The sequence below is a fragment of the Stegostoma tigrinum genome, chromosome 12 (genome assembly GCF_030684315.1).
Source record: "Stegostoma tigrinum isolate sSteTig4 chromosome 12, sSteTig4.hap1, whole genome shotgun sequence".
Taxonomy (NCBI): Eukaryota; Metazoa; Chordata; class Chondrichthyes; order Orectolobiformes; family Stegostomatidae; genus Stegostoma; species Stegostoma tigrinum.
Genome location: NC_081365.1, coordinates 63,939,344 through 63,959,254, shown reverse-complemented (window position 1 = coordinate 63,959,254; position 19,911 = coordinate 63,939,344). Strand labels below are relative to the sequence as shown.

At 39.6% G+C, this 19,911-nt stretch overlaps 1 protein-coding gene across 1 annotated transcript in view; it reads right to left on the bottom strand.

Annotated features, from left to right (window-relative positions):
• Positions 1-5,183: 5,183 nt before the first annotated feature.
• Positions 5,184-19,911, bottom strand: part of LOC125456852 (ribose-phosphate pyrophosphokinase 2) — a 38,053-nt gene continuing 23,325 nt past the window's right edge. Inside the window, exons 6-7 of the mRNA XM_048540305.2 lie at positions 12,367-12,526; positions 5,184-12,281 (exon numbers count right to left, since the gene is read on the bottom strand). Of these exons, the coding sequence (XP_048396262.1) occupies positions 12,189-12,281; positions 12,367-12,526 (253 nt within the window). The 3' untranslated portion in view covers positions 5,184-12,188. The remainder of the gene's footprint in view (positions 12,282-12,366; positions 12,527-19,911) is intronic.

The following is a 19,911-nucleotide window of genomic DNA, read 5'->3' as shown; positions in this document are numbered from 1 at the left end:
TCTCTTTATATATAAAGAGAGGAAGCTGTAACTGCTTTTCTCATTTCTTTACACTTCATGATAGTTTCATAATAAATATTCTCCCTTTATCATTATTTTAATTTTTTGATCATATGTCACTTGTTCCTGAAAAATCCTAATCCTTTGATCTGCCACTTAGTATGCCTTTGTTTTTGATTGGATGCTCTCCTTGACTGCTTTTGTTAGCTACAGGTGGTTCAACCTTCTCATCAACTTTTTGATCAGAATAAACTTTTGCTTAGCAACTTTTGTTGTGAATTTATCTACTTAAATATTTGCCACTGATCATCCACCAACTTTCCTTAGTCTATTTTATCTGCTTGCTTTGGGCAAAATTTTTATACATCTGTAATTGCCCTCGGTTAAGTTCAGAACACTGCTTTGAAATTGGATTTGCTTTCTTTAAACTGAATTTGTAATTCTACAGTGTTAGGATTGTTATCTTCAATTATGAGATCTCCTGTTAATCCTACAACATTACATATTAGTAGAAAATAATCTTTAAAATAACCTATTTCTAAGTCACTTCTGTAACATACTGCACAAAGAAACGAATCCTGAATCCCTGATCAAATTTGTCTTCCATGTTTTCCTTGCCCATCTAATTTATCCAGTCAATATGCAAATTACATTCACCCATGGCTATTGTTAGTGCCTTTCTTGTATGTCTCCATTAATTCTTGATGTATACTTTGTCCTATAGTGCAGCAAGCAACTCTTCAAGGTCATATAGATGACTCCTACGCATGACTTAATTCCCTTGCCTTCACTTATTTTCATGCGAACAGTTCCATTTCATGGCTTTGTTTTATTCATCCATGGGATGAGGGCATCTCTGACTAGGCCGGTATTTATTGCCCATCCCAAAGGTCAGTTAATTGACAACCACATTGCTATGGATCTGGACTGACATGTAAGAAGTGACCAGGTAAGGATTGGCAGGTTCCTTCCCTAAACAACATTTATGACCAAGATCATTTTTTCCCTGACAATCAGCAATGGATTCATGGTCATTGTTAGCATCTTAATTCCAGATTTTTTATTGAATTCATATTCCACCATCTGCCATGGCAGGATTTAAACCTGAGAAAACATTTACTAGGTCTCTGGGTTAACAGACCAGAGCTAATAGCACTAGGCCGTCACCTTACCTACACATGTTGTGCCTATACAACCAGTCACTACAGCACTAACTTATTTTATTTACAAAGCTACCACACCTACTTTACCTTTTTGCCTTTTCTGCTGGGACATCAAAAGGCTTCAATATCAAGTTTCCTGTCTTGGTCACCTTGCAACATCTTTCTATAACAGCTGTCAAGTCAGATACTATACAACAGTATCAAGGATAAGCTCTGTCTTAATTTTAAAACTTCCCATCCTTGTTATCAAATCCATCTTTATTTCCACCTCGTCCCATTTCTACAATTTCCCCCAGCCCCACAGATATCGGAGATATCCCAGATATCCTGTGAGTTTTCTGCGCTCTGCCCTCTTGAATATCCTAAATGTTAATCATTGCACCACAGATGGCCACATCCTCAGTTGCCTAGAAGTTAAACCCAGGAATGCCCTCTCTACACCTCTGCTTCATTTTTCTTCTTTGAGAAGCTCTAACAATCATATTGCACCTTTTGACTGAACGTTTCTTGTGACTTAACTTCTCTTTATGGCTTGGTATCATTCTTTGTTTTATAATATTCCTGTAAAGCATCTTACAATATTTAATTAAAGGTGCTGTGAATTATTACCAATTAAAAAAATTATCATGGCTGTTTTCTTATTGCCCTTCTTAAGTTGTCCGAACACCTTCAAGTGTGCACTGCCAGGTTTCTCTGTTCTTACACTCTATTTCAAATGGTATCAATTAGTTTGCATTCTTAAACTGAGAATGATATATATCACCTCAGTACAGTACATTTCATTACGATAAAGATTCTATGTAAATGCAAGCTGTTAGTTTTCCAATGCATCTACCCATTTCATCACATTAAATCTTCCTGAAGTCTACTACTACACTTCAAAGTCGTGTCACTTAAACATGTTGAAATTATCTTCGTGTTCATGTCATTTATCTACGTGTGGATATATACATAAAAAACACAGTAACTGTAACACTGATCCCTAAGGAACACCACTGCATATTTCTGTCAAACGTTTCACCACATTGTTTCCTAACCTTTAAATTTTGTGCTCATTGCCACTGTCTCTTTAATCCCATGAGCTTCAATTTTGTGAACAATTTATCATGTGGCATTTCATCAAATACCTTTCGAAAGTTCACATACGTTTCACTAGCAATACCTTCATCAGATACTTATTTAGTTTTATTCATATGACTGCTTTTTAGTGAAAATCTGGCAACTTTAGCAAAGAAAAGGATGTGATAGAACATAGTGTATATGATGAGTAAGATAAATGTTCTTAAGATATTTTGTTCATAAGTTCACATTGTTCATTAGAACTCCGCCTCTAAAGGCATGAAGCAGATCAAGAAGGCAGCTCACCTCTACCTTCTCAAGGGCACCTGAAGATGGGCAATAAATGCTGGCCCACCCAGTGATGCATACATCTCATGAATGATTTTTCTAAAGAAAAAAATCAATTTCCACACAGTGTCAGTAGATTATGGTAATGTATAATAAAATTACATAGCCCTAAATAGACCACTGTTTCATATTCAGATGAATCAATTATCAGATTCTCACTACAACTCAGATATAACTAAAATCAATGTGACTTGTAAAAAAGTCAACGGCTAACAGAGTCAGAAAGAATGCTTGATGGCCTGAGTCTCTTGCAAAAGGATCTTTTACCTACAAATTCTGATGAACTGTATTTATTTCCTTAACTTTGTATAAATGCTTTATCTATTATATGAATACATCTGGGAAGTCACTTTATAAATAGAGCTCATTAATTGTCTAAATTTAAATCTGCATATTCCATTTTGATTGCAATTATAAATAAAATTACAAGGGAGGTGACAGCCAAGTGGTATTATTGCAGAACTGTTAATCCAGAGACCCAGGTAATGATCTGGGGTCTTGGTTTGAATCCTGCAATGGCAGATAATATAAAGGTGAATTCAATAAAAATCTGGAATTAAGAGTCAAATAATTACGATGAAACTATTGCTAATTTTTTTTTTGGGGGGGGGGGGAGAAAAGCATCAGGTTCACGAACGTCCTTTAAGGAAGGAAACTGCTATTCGTACCTGGTCTGATTCCAGACCCACAGCAATGCAGTTGACTTTTAAGTGCCTCTGGGCAATTAGGGATGGGTAATAAATGCTCATTTAGCCAGTGATGCCCTCATCCTGTGAATGAATTTTTTAAAAAAGCCATTTGTCTTTAATTTTATATTCTAAGCAAAGCAATTATTTTTCCGCCAAATATCAGCAAATTAGATTAAACTCCCTACAATGTGGAAACAGGCCCTTCAGCTCAACAAGTCCACACTGCCCCTTGCAGCATCCCACCCACCCATAAGACCGTAAGTCATAGGAGTGGAAGTAAGGCCAATCGGCCCATCAAGTCCACTCCGCCATTTAAATCATGGCTGATGGGCATTTCAACTCCACTTCCCTGCACTCTCCCCATGGCCCTTGATTCCTTGTGAGATCAAGAATTTGTCAATCTCTGCCTTGAAGGCATCTAATGTCCCGGCCTCCACTGCACTCCGTGGCAATGAATTCCACAAGCCCACTGGCTGAAGAAATGTCGTCTCATTTCCGTTTTAAATTTACCCCCTCTAATTTTAAGGCTGTGCCCCTGAACACTATGGGCAATTTCACATGGCCAATCCACCTAGACTGCACAGCTTTGGACTGTGGGAGTAAACCAGAGCACCTGGAGAAAACCCACGCAGACACGGGGATAATGTGCAAACTCTGCACAGATACTCGCCCAAGGTTGGGATCAAACCTGGGTCCCCGGTGCTGTGAGGCTGCAGTGCTAACCACTGAGCCACCGTGCCGCCCCAAACATACCAACACATTTTATTAAACAGAATAGCAATCAATAAAAAGAGAATTCCGTGCCACGGCCTGTGAACTACCTGGGTCAATGTAAATAGACTTTGCAAAATTTAACCTCCCATTGTATTTTTAGCCTGCCATGCACAAGAATTAACTCTCTAAAACTGAACCTTGCAACGTTATATAAAAAAAAGAAAGCTGCTTCCTGACCAGAACATTATTTTAGTACCTGGTCCATTTGGGTTTGTGTTATTTGTCAGTGCTATCATTTTCTATTGTTGTGACCCTTTTGGTCCAAAGATTGACTGATAGTCTGAGACTCCCTGAACATGCTATAAACGTGCTGATACAGACACCAGGACAGAAATTAAGATTTCACTCTGTAATGATTCAGTGAAAGTGTTAAAAAAGGATTTTGCTTGAGGGACTGAAGGAGCATCAGAGACTGATGGGGTGACCCAAAAGACATCTATAAAATCATGAGAGGCATGGATAGGGCATCTAATAGGCAAGCTCTTTTCCCATGGTGGTGGAATCTAACACTAGAGGACATAGATTTAAGATGAAAGGAGAAAGGTATAAAAGGGACATTAGGGGCAACTTTTTCATGCAGAGGGTGATGCACATGTGGAACAAGCTGCCAAAGGAAGTGGTGGAGGCTGCTATATAGTTACAACATTTAAAAGGCATCTGGATGGGTGCATGAACAGGAAGGGTTTAGAAGGATATGGGTCAAATACTGGCAAATAAGATGAGATTTATATAGGCCATCTGGTCGGTATGGAGGATTTGGACCAAAGGGTCTGTTTCTCTGCTGTATATATTTATGAGACGGGGAATCTCGATGTCTGAATTGAATTGTTCCTTTTTAAAGATCATACACGAGAATGATGAGCCAAATGGTCTTCTGTGCTTTCTGATCTATGATATGTTACATTAAACTCAATCCTAATTAATTTTCTTTGCATCAAATACTAATTTTAGTCATCTGACAAACTAAAAATGGTCAAAATTCCTGTCAATAATTTAGTGAACAAATCTGAATATTCATTTTGTACCCATACCAGCCTCTTTTCCCTTCTGCAAAATTACTGGAGAATGTGTTCATCAACACTGCTTCAATTAAAGCAGTCAATAATATTGTAGATTGCACCGAGCGGAAAAAAGACATGGATGCAGTGTGGACAGCCATGAATGAATAATTTTATTCACGTCTCTACAACCTAGAGGGCAACAGAGAGCAATATAACAATATGGTCAGAACTTGCAATACACACTTCCCTGTTGAAAAAAAAACTTGTCTTTTAAAATGTAAAATGATACATTACATAAATTCCTAGAATATGATGCCTAAACCAACATCAACAATACCTGAAAACATTACAGATTTGCTTGCAAATTTGTTTTTACTGTAATCACAACCAGACATATGGCTGATTGTGATTTTAAGTGAAAATTGCTTCACTTTGACATCAGTAGGTCTTTATTTTTATATGATATGATGTTATTTTTATTAATGAGTGGGGTTTATTTCTTGTTCCTTCCTGTTTTCAATTAACCTAGTTGGCTTCTTTCTCTTTATGTCTGGCTCTCTCCTTCAATTTCTATTAGCTTCAGCTTAATTCTTCTCTCTCAACATCTCCAACTATGTCAAATCCTGACTGACTATCAAATCCATGTAATGGTTGGCACAGTGATATTGTTTGGTCTTAATTCAAAGACCCTGATTCACTTTGCTCTGCTGATGGATCCTGTGATATCATTCAGTACTGTGGCTCTCATTTACTTTCTTGCTTACTTCCATTTGGTAGGAATTTGGACGACAAAGTTACTTATGCTCTTCTTCAATCAGAGATGCATGCTCAACAACATCAATTTGTGTTTCCAAATCCTATGCACACAAGTTTTTCCCCAAACTACCTTTGGATCTACTATGACTGTGACTTTATATATGGTGATGAACCAGACCCTTACCACAACCTGGAATATTGACATTTGCTACACTGCTTGCAAACTGCCTGGACCTGACTAACTTAAGCACGGGCATATCACATGGACTGGACATTTAACTAGTTATTTACTGTCAAAAAATAGACACAACTGCATTTCTGAGTCAAACTGCAAACATGGACACGAACTCGATGAAATCTGGAAGACTTACCCTGTTGAAGCAGGGAATGAACTCTCTTGGAACCACCTCTGCCATTTCCATTATTATGACCTCCTCCTGTGCCAGCTTATTATCTTTGCTGAAAAACTTAGCCTAGATTTTATTGTTCTTGAAGTATTCTATGAACTAAGGTTGATTTCTAATCACCTACTGCAAATTTCATAAATTTGAGAATGTAATTTCTCATAATCTTAATTGACAACTGTCTCTTTCGATGGAATACAACACTTAGCGCATTTTCATTCTTAGTTAGGTCATGGGGTGACCTCAGAATTTCAGCATGTTGTATTGATCCAGGGATTGTGGGGCAGCTTCAGTTAAAAACTACATCAAAAGCATTTGGCCACAGCACGGAGACACAAACATTTCCTTTATTCACCTTCAGCCAAATCTGAAGCCTTCACTCTTGATTACATCAGCCCTCTTCATTCGGCTTGAACTCCCTGTTGTCTCTTAAGTACCTATTGCTTCAGTTACATACTGTACAGACTCATTTTGTGCATGAACATGACATGCACAAGCAGAAATCTTTCACGTCATTCAAACTGCCTCAAAGTCAACTTCACGAGTTCCAAAAACGTACCTTAATATTCTTCAGCATGTAATTTCTCAAACAAAATGCAAAACCAAATTCAGTCCTAGACTTGTGACTGTTACCGTTATGTGTTGCATTGAGGCATGTGGATTCACAACATACACTGTTAGTGACTTAATTTATTTACACCTCTAACAGAGGTATAATAAATGCTCAGATCTTTCCCATATGAGTATTAACATCTCTACATTAACACAATGGTCAAAATCAGTGCAGCCAACGCGGAGGCTAGCAGTTCACAAACTTTTTGCCATGTTGATCTTGTTCTAACGTTTTCACATTTTGTGTGACTGCATTTTTGTGGGAGAGGATTAAAAAGACAGTCACACACCATTTTACTGGCTGTGGTAGCAGCAATCAATCCTCAAAACAAATGATTCAGCCAACCTAACAGAAGAGAACATCAACATTTATGGGTATCACAGCTGTCAAAACTGGGTCTGAGCTCGATGCGTGCATTACTGCCTCATAGCTCAGAATCCCAACCATTGACCCACAGTTCTGAAAAACAATGGTCTGGACTGCAACAAACTCTGGTTTGGGCAACATGGGTGGATCACCACATATCCAGACAGGAATTATAAATGCTGTAATTGAGGCTGAGGCATTTCAACAGCCTCAAAAACCTAACATAAAGCACATTATTCATTGGCTTGAGTTTCTTACCAGTGAACGCAAAATCCTTTCAACACTTGCATCACGTGCAGTAATTAGTTAGCAGTATGCACTGGAGCAACTCTCCATACTTTATTCGCCATCTTTTTAGTCCTTTAGTCAAAAATAAAATAGGAAGATCGTGGGAACTCCTTGAGCTGCAAGTCACACATCATCCCGACTTGCCATTCCTTCATTGAAGAGAGTAACATTTTGTAAAGCTGAACTGCAAAAATTTCAATGCCACAATCTCCTGGGGTAACTGAAGCTGAGCAATAAATGTGCCATCACCCAGATCCCTTAAATCAGAAGGCAGGATCTTACTCAAACTTGCTGCAAAAATATCCCATCACCAATTGCTTGAGGCTCCCCTTGTAATTAATTAAAGCAGATATCTCCTCAAGTGTGTTTTTCTGCATAAAAAGTTACACTATTTGAATGAGTTGTGCAATTTTACAGAAATATTTATTTGTTCTACAGCACTTCAAATTGAGCTGGGCAAAGACACCGAGGAAAGAGATTGAAGGAGGGCAAAGAGATAAACTTGCATATTTCAAACAAAAAAAAACAGCGGATGCTGGAAATCTTATAAAAAGACAAATTGCTGGAGAAACTCAGGAGGTCTGGCAACGTCTGAGGAGAGAAGAGTTAACATTGAGTGATCCTCCTTCAGAATTGTTTTTATTCTCTCCACAGATGTTGCCAGACATGGTGTTTCTCCAGCAATTTGTCTTTTAAAAAGATTTCCAACATCCACAGTTCTTTATCTTATGAACGCAAGTTTATCTCATTGCCCCACTTCAATCTCTTTCCTCAGTGTCTTTTTCTAAATATCAATGTTACTGCTGCTGTCATGTAACATGGCTGATCCCAACTGATTCAACCAAAATCTGTGCACATGTACATATGGCTCTGGTTCACTCTCAGTTGACTCCACTCAGCGATTAAAAGGGAGTTTAGGCATATCTTGTCCCAGTTCAGAGCCTTATTTGTCTATTTAACACAACATTCTATTTTACACATTATCTGGTTAATTTTCACAGATCTCATGAAATCCTCTATACAGATCCCTAGGTAACCCATAAAATAATAGCAAGTGCTTTAAGGTACGTTGATGAGAGAGTCGGGTCTACAGCATAGATATGGGCCCTTTAGCCTAACTTGCCTGTACCTCCCAGTTTTCATAAACTAAGTCCCACTTGCTTGTGTTTGGTCAATATCACTTCATACCTATCCCATTCATTCACCTCCTTAATGTTTCTTCAATGATTAAATTGTACTCGTTGCCAGCAGGACCTCGAGCATCCCGTTCCAGACACTCACCACTTTGTGTTAAAAAAAACTGCCCCTCTGGACCCTTTTGTGTCTCTCCCCTCTCACCTTAAACCTACGCCCGCTAGGTTTAGACTTCCCTATCATGGGGAAAGGCTGTTGGCTATCTACCTTATCGATGCCTCTCATTATAGATGTCTACAAAAGGTGACCTCTCAGTCTCCTGTGTTCCAGGAAAAAAGTCCCAGCTTATCCAATATCTCTTAATAACTTAAGCCTTCCAGTCCAGGTAACATCCTAGCAAAACTTTTCTGCAGTCTTGCTAGTTTAACAATATCCTATCTGTAGCAAGGCAGCCAGAAACTGCATGCAGTACTCCAAACGTACAACTGCAACAAGACGACCCAACTCCTATACTCAATGCCATAGCGGATGAAAGCAGGCATGCTGCAAGCCACCTTCACTACTCTGTGACTCCACTTTCAAGGAACTATGAACCTGTACCCTTAGATCTTTTTGTTCTTTTAACACCTCCCAGATGTCAATGAGATTTTTCATGTAAAATCCTGTTTACTCTGAATACATCCCATTCAACTGTTTGAAGACATCTACCAGGCTTAATATTAATCTATTATCAAGCAACAGTCTATTAGGTGATTTCATTTTCTTACTTACTTGTGCAATCTTGGACGTTGCCTACAAACCATTGTATGTTATAAATAATTCATCAGCTGCAAAGCACATTGGATCCTCAGAGGATGCAAAGGGAACTATATACGTGCAAGTTCTTTAGCTGCTAGATCAAACAAAAACATTTTTAAAGTCCAGTATTTGATTCGTAGCAATATTCTGCAACTTTAATATCCTGGAATGGCATCACAGTGCTGAATTCACAAAGCTTAATCCATCATGTAGCTTTTAAAATGCTAAGTTTTGTCCACAGTGAGTTACATCCATCTTTAACACACCTATCTAGCTCTATCAAAACACTTGTGCAAATATGCATGCCCTGTTTGAAGAATATTTGGTTCTCTTTTTACACTTATTTATGCCAGGCACACAAAAGCTATGTAGCTTTGATTGAATTGTTCCAGTTGCCACTACATTATCTGTACTGTTCTAACACACAGTTTGCCATGTGTCCAGGATGAAAATGATCAAATCCCTGGCTGAAAATGTAATTAAGGTATTTTAATAAACCTATGCTGATCGGTGATCAAAGAAGTGACCGTACAGCTTCTTCGCTTCGAAAGGGTGATTTATGGTCACACAATTGAGACAGATGAGCAGCAGTTTCTTCTCAGAGGGTAGTGAATCCGTAGAATTCTTTACCACAGAGGACTGTTGAGACTGGACTGCTTGCTAAGAGTATTCGAGGCTGAGGTAGATTTTTAATCAGGAAGGAAATCAAGGGTTATAGGGAAAAGACAGGAAAGTGGATTTGAGGATGATCAGATTAACTATGATTTTATTGAATGGCAGAACAGACTTGATGGGCTGAATGGCCTACCTCTGTTCCTATATCTCTTGCTTTTACCTCCTTTCCAAATGCTCCACGTTGACAATGCAGCTACTACTGCTAAACCTCACTAGGTATTTCCACTGGCCTTAAGTATTAGAATGTCATCTATTTCTCCCAATATTTTTCTAGAACTTCCATTTCCAATCTCACTTCCCATTCTCAATTCATCTCCCTCCAAAAAGTGTTTGTACCTCAAGATTTCTCCCGCCACATCTCAAATTTATCATGAGCATGTCTAGAAACTATGATTACTAAAACTTAAGTGGTTTGCCATCTCTCCATCGGTCCTGTCCCACTGTCACGAACAAGCCAAAGGCATATATTGAGTCATGTTACATTTGCCCAACTGCTTACACCATCCTTTGTCTTTTGCCTCTGTATTCTGCAAATAGCAACACAAAACAGGAGTATATGCATCAACAGAAAATCATCAAGGACAACTTGGAATCCCCGAAAAATAGTGATAATTTGAATTTGAACAGCAAACAATTCCATAATGCTTCACAAAAATTTCACTTATTCAGCTAACTTAATAAATTACATAGAATAAAAATAAAAAAAATTGCAAGCTGATTTGATTTCTGCTTGAGCTGAGTATTTGCTAAGAGCAAATAGCCACTAACAAGAAACAAAACAGTTACATCTTGAGACCTTGAAGGGATCAAAAAGGTCCACAGAACTTTAGCAGTGTAACATATTTTTGAATGTAAACCCCCAGCCAACATACACAGTACCAAAAAAGGTGATCTGCTGGTATGGTCATCTGAAGCATTTTACCTTGTGTAGTCGTTGCACGGTTAAGACAAAATAAGAGTTGAATTCAGAATTGTACATTATTACTCATTGCCTCACTCACTTTAAGGTGGTGAGGAAGCCAACAAACGACAGAAGTGCCTTGCATAGACATCCCTTACCCCACACTTAAAACAAAACAGCTTTGCATTTGTCAGAGAACCTTTTCCCCTGCTATCTTGACCCACAGCACTGCAGTACGTTTTAATTAGTGTATACAGTGAAACAAAGAGCTTCAACTTTAATTGAGTCATCCCAAATCATGCATTTGAATAGTTTTTGAAACAGGTTGCTCGCCAAGATAAAAAAGAAGGCCATGTGCAAAATTCAAACAAGAGCTCAGAAGCTGCCTATTCTCTACAGGGATTAATGCTCTTCAAAATCAACACCCTGTTTATCAGAAGCAGCTGTACGTTAGCAACGGCAAACAGGAAGAGATTGGACTTGTGCTTTGCTCTTTTTTATGAGGCTGCAGCACTAAAGAATGCATTTCTTATATTATTACAAACTTCTGCACATCCACATTCTGAACAAAGATAGCACATTATTGAAGAGCTATTGTTTCTGCAGAGATATGTTATTTAAACCACTTGAGACACTGCAATTTGGCTGCAAGATCTGTATTTACACTTGAAAATTTTACTGGTAGTGGAATTCACTTATTAACCAACTAAAAAGTTCATTGGCCAGTTTTGCTGTTGCTGCTGAATGCAAATATTTGATCATGTCTGAAAGTTCAAATCAGTTTTAATGTGTTATGGAATGTCTGTTGGCAATTATTACTATAGTTGCACCTCAAACATTTGTTTCCTCAAAATAAACAAAATCAGCACATAGCCACACATATTTAACAGACTTGTGCACCAGTATAAGGAAGCCACATAGCCACAAGTTTGGAGATTTCATAGAAATTCACTTCATGAAAGATTATATTTTCAAAAGTACAAAAACAGATCGGCCATCCTTCCACTATGCATTGAGAGAAATAAAATCCTGTCCAATGACATTTGAAATAGTTATGTTTTCAACTTGCAAATATGGATGTAACTTTTCCAGTTTGATACAGCAATGGGCCCTTTCTTATTGGGTGTGCAGTATTCCAGTACGCAAATGGGTTCCCCAGATATGCAAATAGAGCAACTTTCAGACCAGGACTACTCAGTAGATCTGAAGTTTCATCACCTTACAGGGGAACATGGCTGAAAAGATATGACACAGATTCTCCATTGTGGGTCCTGCGTATTGCCTCAGCAAGGATCATCGATATATCAATCACCTGAAAGGAAAGAAACCAGACTAAGTGGTTTTGTGTTCAACACATTATTTCAAAATAAATCCAAACAAACAAAGATCAATCTTACCCGAACTTTTGAGCAAATTTTCATTTTTTCTTCTTGTGGAATGGTGTTTGTAACAACAATAGCTTCAAACGCAGCATTATTTATTCGACTAATGGCAGGGCCAGAGAAGATACCGTGAGTAAGGATAGCATAAACTTTGGTAGCACCAGCACACAGCAATCTGAAGAACAAAACACAAAGGAGACTAAAATCTACAGGAACAATACAATATAAAGTATTGCAAAGATATTTAAACAAGAAGTTAACATCCATAAGGTTTAACACTGTGGGTTTGTTACCAGAAATCAAGATACTGTTTACAAATAATAGTGCACTTCCTTTGAGGCAGTGATCAACAAGGTAGATGGTTTATATTTACACTTCCATAGCCAGAACCATCAATGCTTCTATTCTCATATGTAAACAACATGGATCGAACCAAATGCAAAATTTTCAAGTGTGTCGATGTCACAAGACTGAGCACAATTGAGAATTGAGGTGGCAGCAAGTACACTTCAAAGTGATGTAGACAAGCTGAGTGAGTGGACGGAGAAACAGCGGATGCAATGTGGCTAAATGTGAAGCTCTACATTTGGATGTGAAAATCTGAAAAAAAGGGTATTATTTTAAATGGTGATATATTGGGAAGTGCAAAGTACAGAGGGATCCGAGTGCTTTTGGACCCCAGTCAACTCAAGTAGAAAGGCAAATGATATATTGGCCTTTGCTCCAACAGAATTTGTGTTTAGTAGGGATGCCTTACTGCCCTTACACAAGGCCTTGGTACGACCACATCAGGAGTACTGAAAGCAGTTTTAGTCTCCCTGTTTAAAAAAAATGATATACTTACTGTAGAAGCACTGCAATAGACAATAGGTGCTGGAGTAGGCCATTCAGCCCTTCGAGCCAGCACCACCATTCATTATGATCATGGCTGATCATCCACAATCAGTATCCTGTTCCTGCCTTATCCCTATAACCCTTGATTCCACTATCTTTACGAGCTCTGTCTATCTCTTTCTTGAAAGCATCCAGAGAGTTGGCCTCCACTGCCTTCTGGGGCAGAGCATTCCATGTATCCTCCACTCTCTGGGTGAAGAAGTTTTTCCTCAATTCTGTTCTATATGGCCTACCCCTTATTTTTAAACTGTGTCCTCTGGTCCTGGACTCACCCATCAGCGGAAACATGCTTCCTGCCTCCACAGTGTCTAATCCCTTAATAATCTTACACGTCTCAATCAGATCCCCTCTCATCCTTCTAAACTCAAGGGTATACAAGCCCAGTCGCGCCAATCTTTCAACATACGATAGTCCCGCCATTCTGGGAATTGACCTTGTGAACCTATGCTGCACTCCCTCAATAGCAAGAAATGTCTTTCCTCAAATTGGGAGACCAAAACTGCACACAATACTCCAGGTGCGGTCTCACTAGGGCCCTGTACAGCTGCAGAAGGACCTCTTTGCTCCTATACTCAATTCCTCTTGTGATGAAGGCCAGCATGCTATTAGCTTTCTTCACTACCTGCTGTACCTGCATGCTTGCTTTCATTGACTGATGTACAAGAACACCTAGATCTCATTGTGCTTCCCCTTTACCTAACTTGACTCATTGAGATAGTCATCTACCTTCCTGTTCTTGCCACCAAAGCGTATAACTGCAGTAGAGGGTCACTGCATTGATATCCAGGATGGCAAAACTGCTCTATGAGAACAGATAGGTTCAACTGGGCCTGTATTTACTAGAGTTTTAGAAGCAGGAGAGGGGACCTGAGTGAAATGTATAAAATTCTAACAGGGCTGGACAGAAGAGATGCAGGGAGGCTATTATTTTCCATGGTTGGGAAATCCAGAACCAGGGGATGGAGTCCCAGGATACAGGGAAGACTATTTACGATTTGGAAGTGGAATTTTTTTTGAGAAAGAGTACTGAACCTGTGGAATTCTCTACCACAGAAGCTGTCATGACTAAATCACTGCATATACTCAAGAAAAAGACAGATAAAGGGGCATGGGTAGGTGGGAATACGACATTGAGAAAGAGGATCAATCATGATCCTATTGAATGGCAGAGCAAACACAAAAGGGCGAGAAGGCCCACTCCTGCTCCTAGTTTTTCCAGAGTGGAATGTCAGAGAAAATAAAATGAGCTAATCACAAGAAGCAAATCCATTGGAGTATCTTAGAAAATTCAAACCATGAGTGAAGCTGGAATCTAAATTATTGATAACAATACAAATAATATTTGAATTCCACTTATGCAGAAGTTTTACCTTTAAATTGGCAATTGGTCAAACTATCATTCTCTTGAAAATGGGAACTCTGTATTTTCTGAAGTGGGAAGCCGGAATGCTATTCTTCTGCTTAACAACAATTTCAGTATCTGTATTAGTATAACCATTTTGGACAGTTCAAGTCTTCAACGACAGCCCATACCTCACCCATAAAAGCAGGAATGACCAATTTAACATGAATATAATTTACTTTATTCACTCTTTGGACATGGGCATTGCTGGGTGGCCAGCATTTATTGCCAATCATTAGTGGCCCTTGAGAAGGTGGTAGTGAGCTGCCTTCTTGAACTGCTGCGCTCCACCAGCTGCAAGTTGACCGACAATGCCATTAAGGAGAGAATTCCAAGATTTTGACCCAGTGGTGAAGGAAGAGTGATATTTCCAAGTCAGGATGGCGAGTAGCTTGGAGCGGAACTTGCAGTTGGTGGTATTCCGATATATCGGCTGCCCTTGTCCTTCCAGATGGAAGCGGTAATGGGTTTGGAAGGTGTTGTCTCACAATCTTTGAATTTCTGCAACGCTTCTTATAGTACACTGCTGCTATTAAGGATGCTTGTGGATGCAGTGCCGATCAAACTGGCTTTTTTGGGGAGAGGTTCAAGTTTCAAGTGTTGTTGAAGCTGCACTTATCAGGCTAGTGGAGAATATTCCATCATACTCCTGACTTTTGCCTTGTAGATGGTGGAAAGACTATGGGGAGCCAGAAGGTGAGCTATTTGCCAGAGGATTTCTAGCCTCTGACTAGTGTGGCAAGTCCACTTGAATTTTTGGTCAGTGGTAGTATGGCCCTCAAATGTTGATTGAGGAGGTGGGAGTATTCAGTGACGGTAACACCATTGAACGTCCAGGGCTGTTCGTTAGAATGTCTTTTACTGGAAATGGTCATTGCCTGGCATTTGTGGGATGAACGTTACTGGCCATGGTGTCAGCCCAGGCCAGGATACTGTCCGGATGATGTTGTATTTGAACGTGGACTGCTTTTCAGTATCTCAAGAATCAAACAGTGCAATCAGTGAATGTCCCCACACTGGCTAACGATGCAGGGAAAGTAGCTGAAAATGGTTGGGCCTAGGATACTACCCTGAGGAACTCCTGCAGAGATAACTGAATTCTAACCACCACAACCATCTTCCTCTGTGCCAGGTATGACTCAAGCTAACAGAGAATTTTCCCACATTCCCTAGCAAAATTGGAATCAATGGGTCTCTCCTTAATGCCACATTCAGATTAATGCAGCATTGACATCAACAGCTGTCACTCTCATCTTAACTCCTCAGTTCAGCTTCTTTGTCCATGTTTGAACCAAAGTAATAAGGTCACGAGCTGAGTGGTCTTGATAGAACCCAAACTGGATGTCACACAGTAGGTTAGTGGAATGTCAGAGAAAATAAAATGAGCTAATCACAACAGCAGATGCTACTTAACACCACTGTTGATGACACCTTCAATCACTTTACTAATGACTGACGGTAGATTGATGGGGTAGTAATCGGCTGGTTTGATTTATTCTTTGCTTTTAAACATACAGTAAAATACTTGGACAATTATCCACATCGTTGAGTAGATGCCAGTGTTGTAACTGTACTGGAACAGCTTGGCTTAGGGGAGTAGCAATTTTTGCAGTACAAGCCTTCAGTATATTGCTAGAATGTTGTCAGGGTCCATAGCCTTTGCAGTATCCCGTGCCTTCAACAATTTCTTGATATCGTGTGGAGTGGATCAAATTAGCTGAAGACTAGCATCTGTAATGCTGGGGACCACCGGAGGAAGTGGAGATGGATCATCCGCTCAGCACCTCTGACTGAGGACTTATGTTTTGCTTCATGTGTCTGACTTTTCTATCACTGACGAGGAGATTCATGCAGCCTGCTCCTCAAGTTGTTTAATTCACGACTAGATGTGGGATGACTGCAAAGCTCATGTCTGATCTGACGGCTTTAGGATCATTTGGGCTCTGTCTATCACTTGCTGCTTATGCTGTCGGGACAGCAAGTAGTTCTGTAGTGGCATAATGTACTTTTTAGGAATAGAGTTGTGCCCATTGGAATAAACTAGATTTAGGAAGTTCCAGATAAAATTCAGTGCAGAATTTTCTCTACTGCCTCTTCCCAGAACTTTATAACATGACATCCCCACAAATCCCACAGCACATTGTTTACCAGATACCATTTGAATAAAGTATCATTTTAAAACGTTCTTCCAGATATAGCCACCACTCAAAATTATCTTGCCAATGATTCCTAATTGACCTTGAATGGAGTAGTCTGAACTTCAAAGTTCTGGAGTCATGTGAAGGCCGGACAAGTAAAGATGGCAAATATCTTTCCTTAATAGATATGAATTTATTGAGACAGGCTTTGAATTCCAGACTTTGTTAAATTAATTTAAATTCCACAAGCTGCCACAGTGTGACTTAAACTTGCGTGCCAAGAGCATTAGCCTCAGCCTCTGGAGTAACAGTCCAGTGACTATAAAACAATCTTCCCATTATGGTTCCCATGAAGTAGTCTGCACAGGACAGTCACCATGGGAAAGCGCAAGACACTGGGTCCTGTGTTTCTTTTTAAATTCTACTCATTTAATTTTGTTTACACAAATGATTTGATTTTTCAGCATATCCAGAATCAAGATCTTGCTCCTTTTCCTGCTGTTTAGGATCCACGACGGCACTTTTAGACTCGAGAGATCCATTATGCAATAAGACTACTTGTCAGGTAAATGCTCATGAACAGCGAGTTCAAGGCATTTCTGTAACGTTTATTCACTTCATAATAGGTGCTTTCGGTAAAGCCTGCATTTCTTTTCTGTGCAATATGTCCTTTAAGATCACGGCAGACTAGGAAATACATTAAGAGGCAAGTTTCCTGATTATAACATCTTTACACCCACGTGAGCCAAGGTAGCCATAGGAATGTTCAGCTTGAGAAGCAAAGATAAATAGAAAGCTAAATGCATTTGGGTTGGGTTTCAGCTATGTTACTGTTTGACCGTTTAGAACACAAATTTTACAAGAGAAAATGAGCAAAGTTCTCACTTAATAAACAGCTTTTAATTTGGCCCTTGTATTGAAGCAGGTCATCGACTAGAGTCGATGTTACTTTATGTAAAACCGGTGGAAAAGAAACTGGAAATTGAATAAGACTCAGTGACAAAACTGATACAGCAGTGAACTCCATCAGACCAATTAAAAAATTAAGAGGAACTATTTGGGAACTCATGTGATCAATGATGCCATTTCCCGAATGAGAGGCGACTCTGTGCTGTGTACTTTGTTGGTGCTATCTGTGTCCATGGATTTTAGATAAAATACAGCTGCTGGTGAACATGGTTCAAACAATTTGATGGAAAGGAGGGATAGATCCTACAAAACAAAATTGGATTTCAAAACATATTGCTCATGCTAGCACATTTTTGCCCAAACAACGCAAGTGGCTGCAATGATGTCAGCTGTAATGTTGCTGTATTGACAATTTAAAGTGATATTTATCTTATTGTTTAAAATATTATTAAACTAAAATTGTTTAAAATAGGGGGCATGCGAAAACCTTGGCAGGTAGGATCAAGGAAGACTCTAAGTTTTTTTACACACATGCGAGGAATAAGAGAATGACCAGAGAAAGGATAGGGCCAATCAAGGATTGTAAAAGGGAATTTGTGCACAAAGCCTAAAGAGATAGGAGAGGTCCTTAATGAATACTTTTCTTCGGTATTCACAACTGAGAGGGACATAGCTGTACAGGAGGACAGTGTGAAACAGGCTGGGGACTAGAGGTCAATGTTAGTAAGGAAGATGTACTAGAAATTTTAAGGAAGTTGAAGTTAGACAAGTCCCCAAGGCCTGATGGGATTTATCCAAGGATTCTATGGGAAGTGATGAAAGAGATCATAAGGCCTTTGGTGATGATCTTTTCATCCTCACTGTCCATCGGTATAGTGCCAGAAGATTGGAGAGAAAGGCAAACATCATTCCCTTGTTCAAAAAAGGGAATAGGGATAACCCTGGAAATTACAGGCCAGTTAGTCTTATGTCAGTGGTGGGCAAATTATTGGAAAGGACTCAGAGAGGTAGGATTTATGATCACTTGGAAAGGCAGTTTGATTTCTGATAGTAGCATGGATTTATCAGGGGTAGATCATGCCTCACAAACTTTATTGAATTCTTTGAAGAGGTGACCAAAAACGTGGATGAAAGTAGATCAGTAGATGTGGTATATAGGGATTTAAGTAAGGCATTTGATAAGGTTTGCCATGGCAGGCTCATGAAGGTGGTAAGGATGCACGGGATGGGGGAAAATATGGCAGACTGGATGCAGAACTGGCTGGCCTTTAGGAGATAAAGGGTGGTAGTGCATAGAAAACATTCAACATGGTGCTCAGCTACGAGTGGTGTATCACAAGGATCTGTTCTGGGTCCTCTCCTATTTGTGATTTTTGTAACTGAGTTGGATGAAGGAGTGGAAGGGTGGATTAGTAAGTTTGCTGATGATACAAAGGTGAGTCGTATTGTGGACAGTGTGGAGAGCTGTTGTAGGTTACAAAGGGACATTGATAGGATGCAGAGCTGGGCTGAGAAGTAGCAGATGGAGTTTAACCCTGAAAAGTGTGAAGTGATTCATTTTGGGAGGACAAACTCGAAAGCAGAATACAGGGTAACGGAAAGATTTTTGGCAGTGTGGAGGAACAGAGGGATCTTGGGGTTCTCGCCCACAGTTCCCTGAAAGCTGCCACCCAGGTGGATAGAGTTGTTAAGAAGGCCTATGTTGTGTTAGCTTTCATTGATAGAGGGATTGAGTTCAAGAGCTGTGAAGTTAGGCTCCAGCTATGCAAAACACTGGTTCGGCCACATCTGGAGTATTGTGTCCAGTTTTGGTCGTCTGATTACAGAAAAGATGTGGGACCATAGGAAAAGATGCAGAGGAGATTTACCAGGATGTTGCCTGGGATGGAGGGAAGGTCTTACAGGGAAAGGCTGAGAGTGGTAGGGTTTTTCTCTTTAAAACGAAGGATGAGAGGTGACTTGATAGGGGTGTACGAAATGATCACAGATGTAGACAGAGAAGACAGCCAGAGACTTTTTCCTAAGGTGGAGGTAGCTATTATGAGGGAGCATAGTTTTAAAGTGAGTGGAGGTAGATATAGGGGAGATGTCACAGGTAGGTTCTTTACTCAGAGTGGTTGGGGCGTGGAATGCATTGCCGGAGATGGTAGTTGAGTTGGCCTCATTAGGGGCATTTAAGCGGCTATTAGATAGGCATACGGATGATAGTATGAGGTA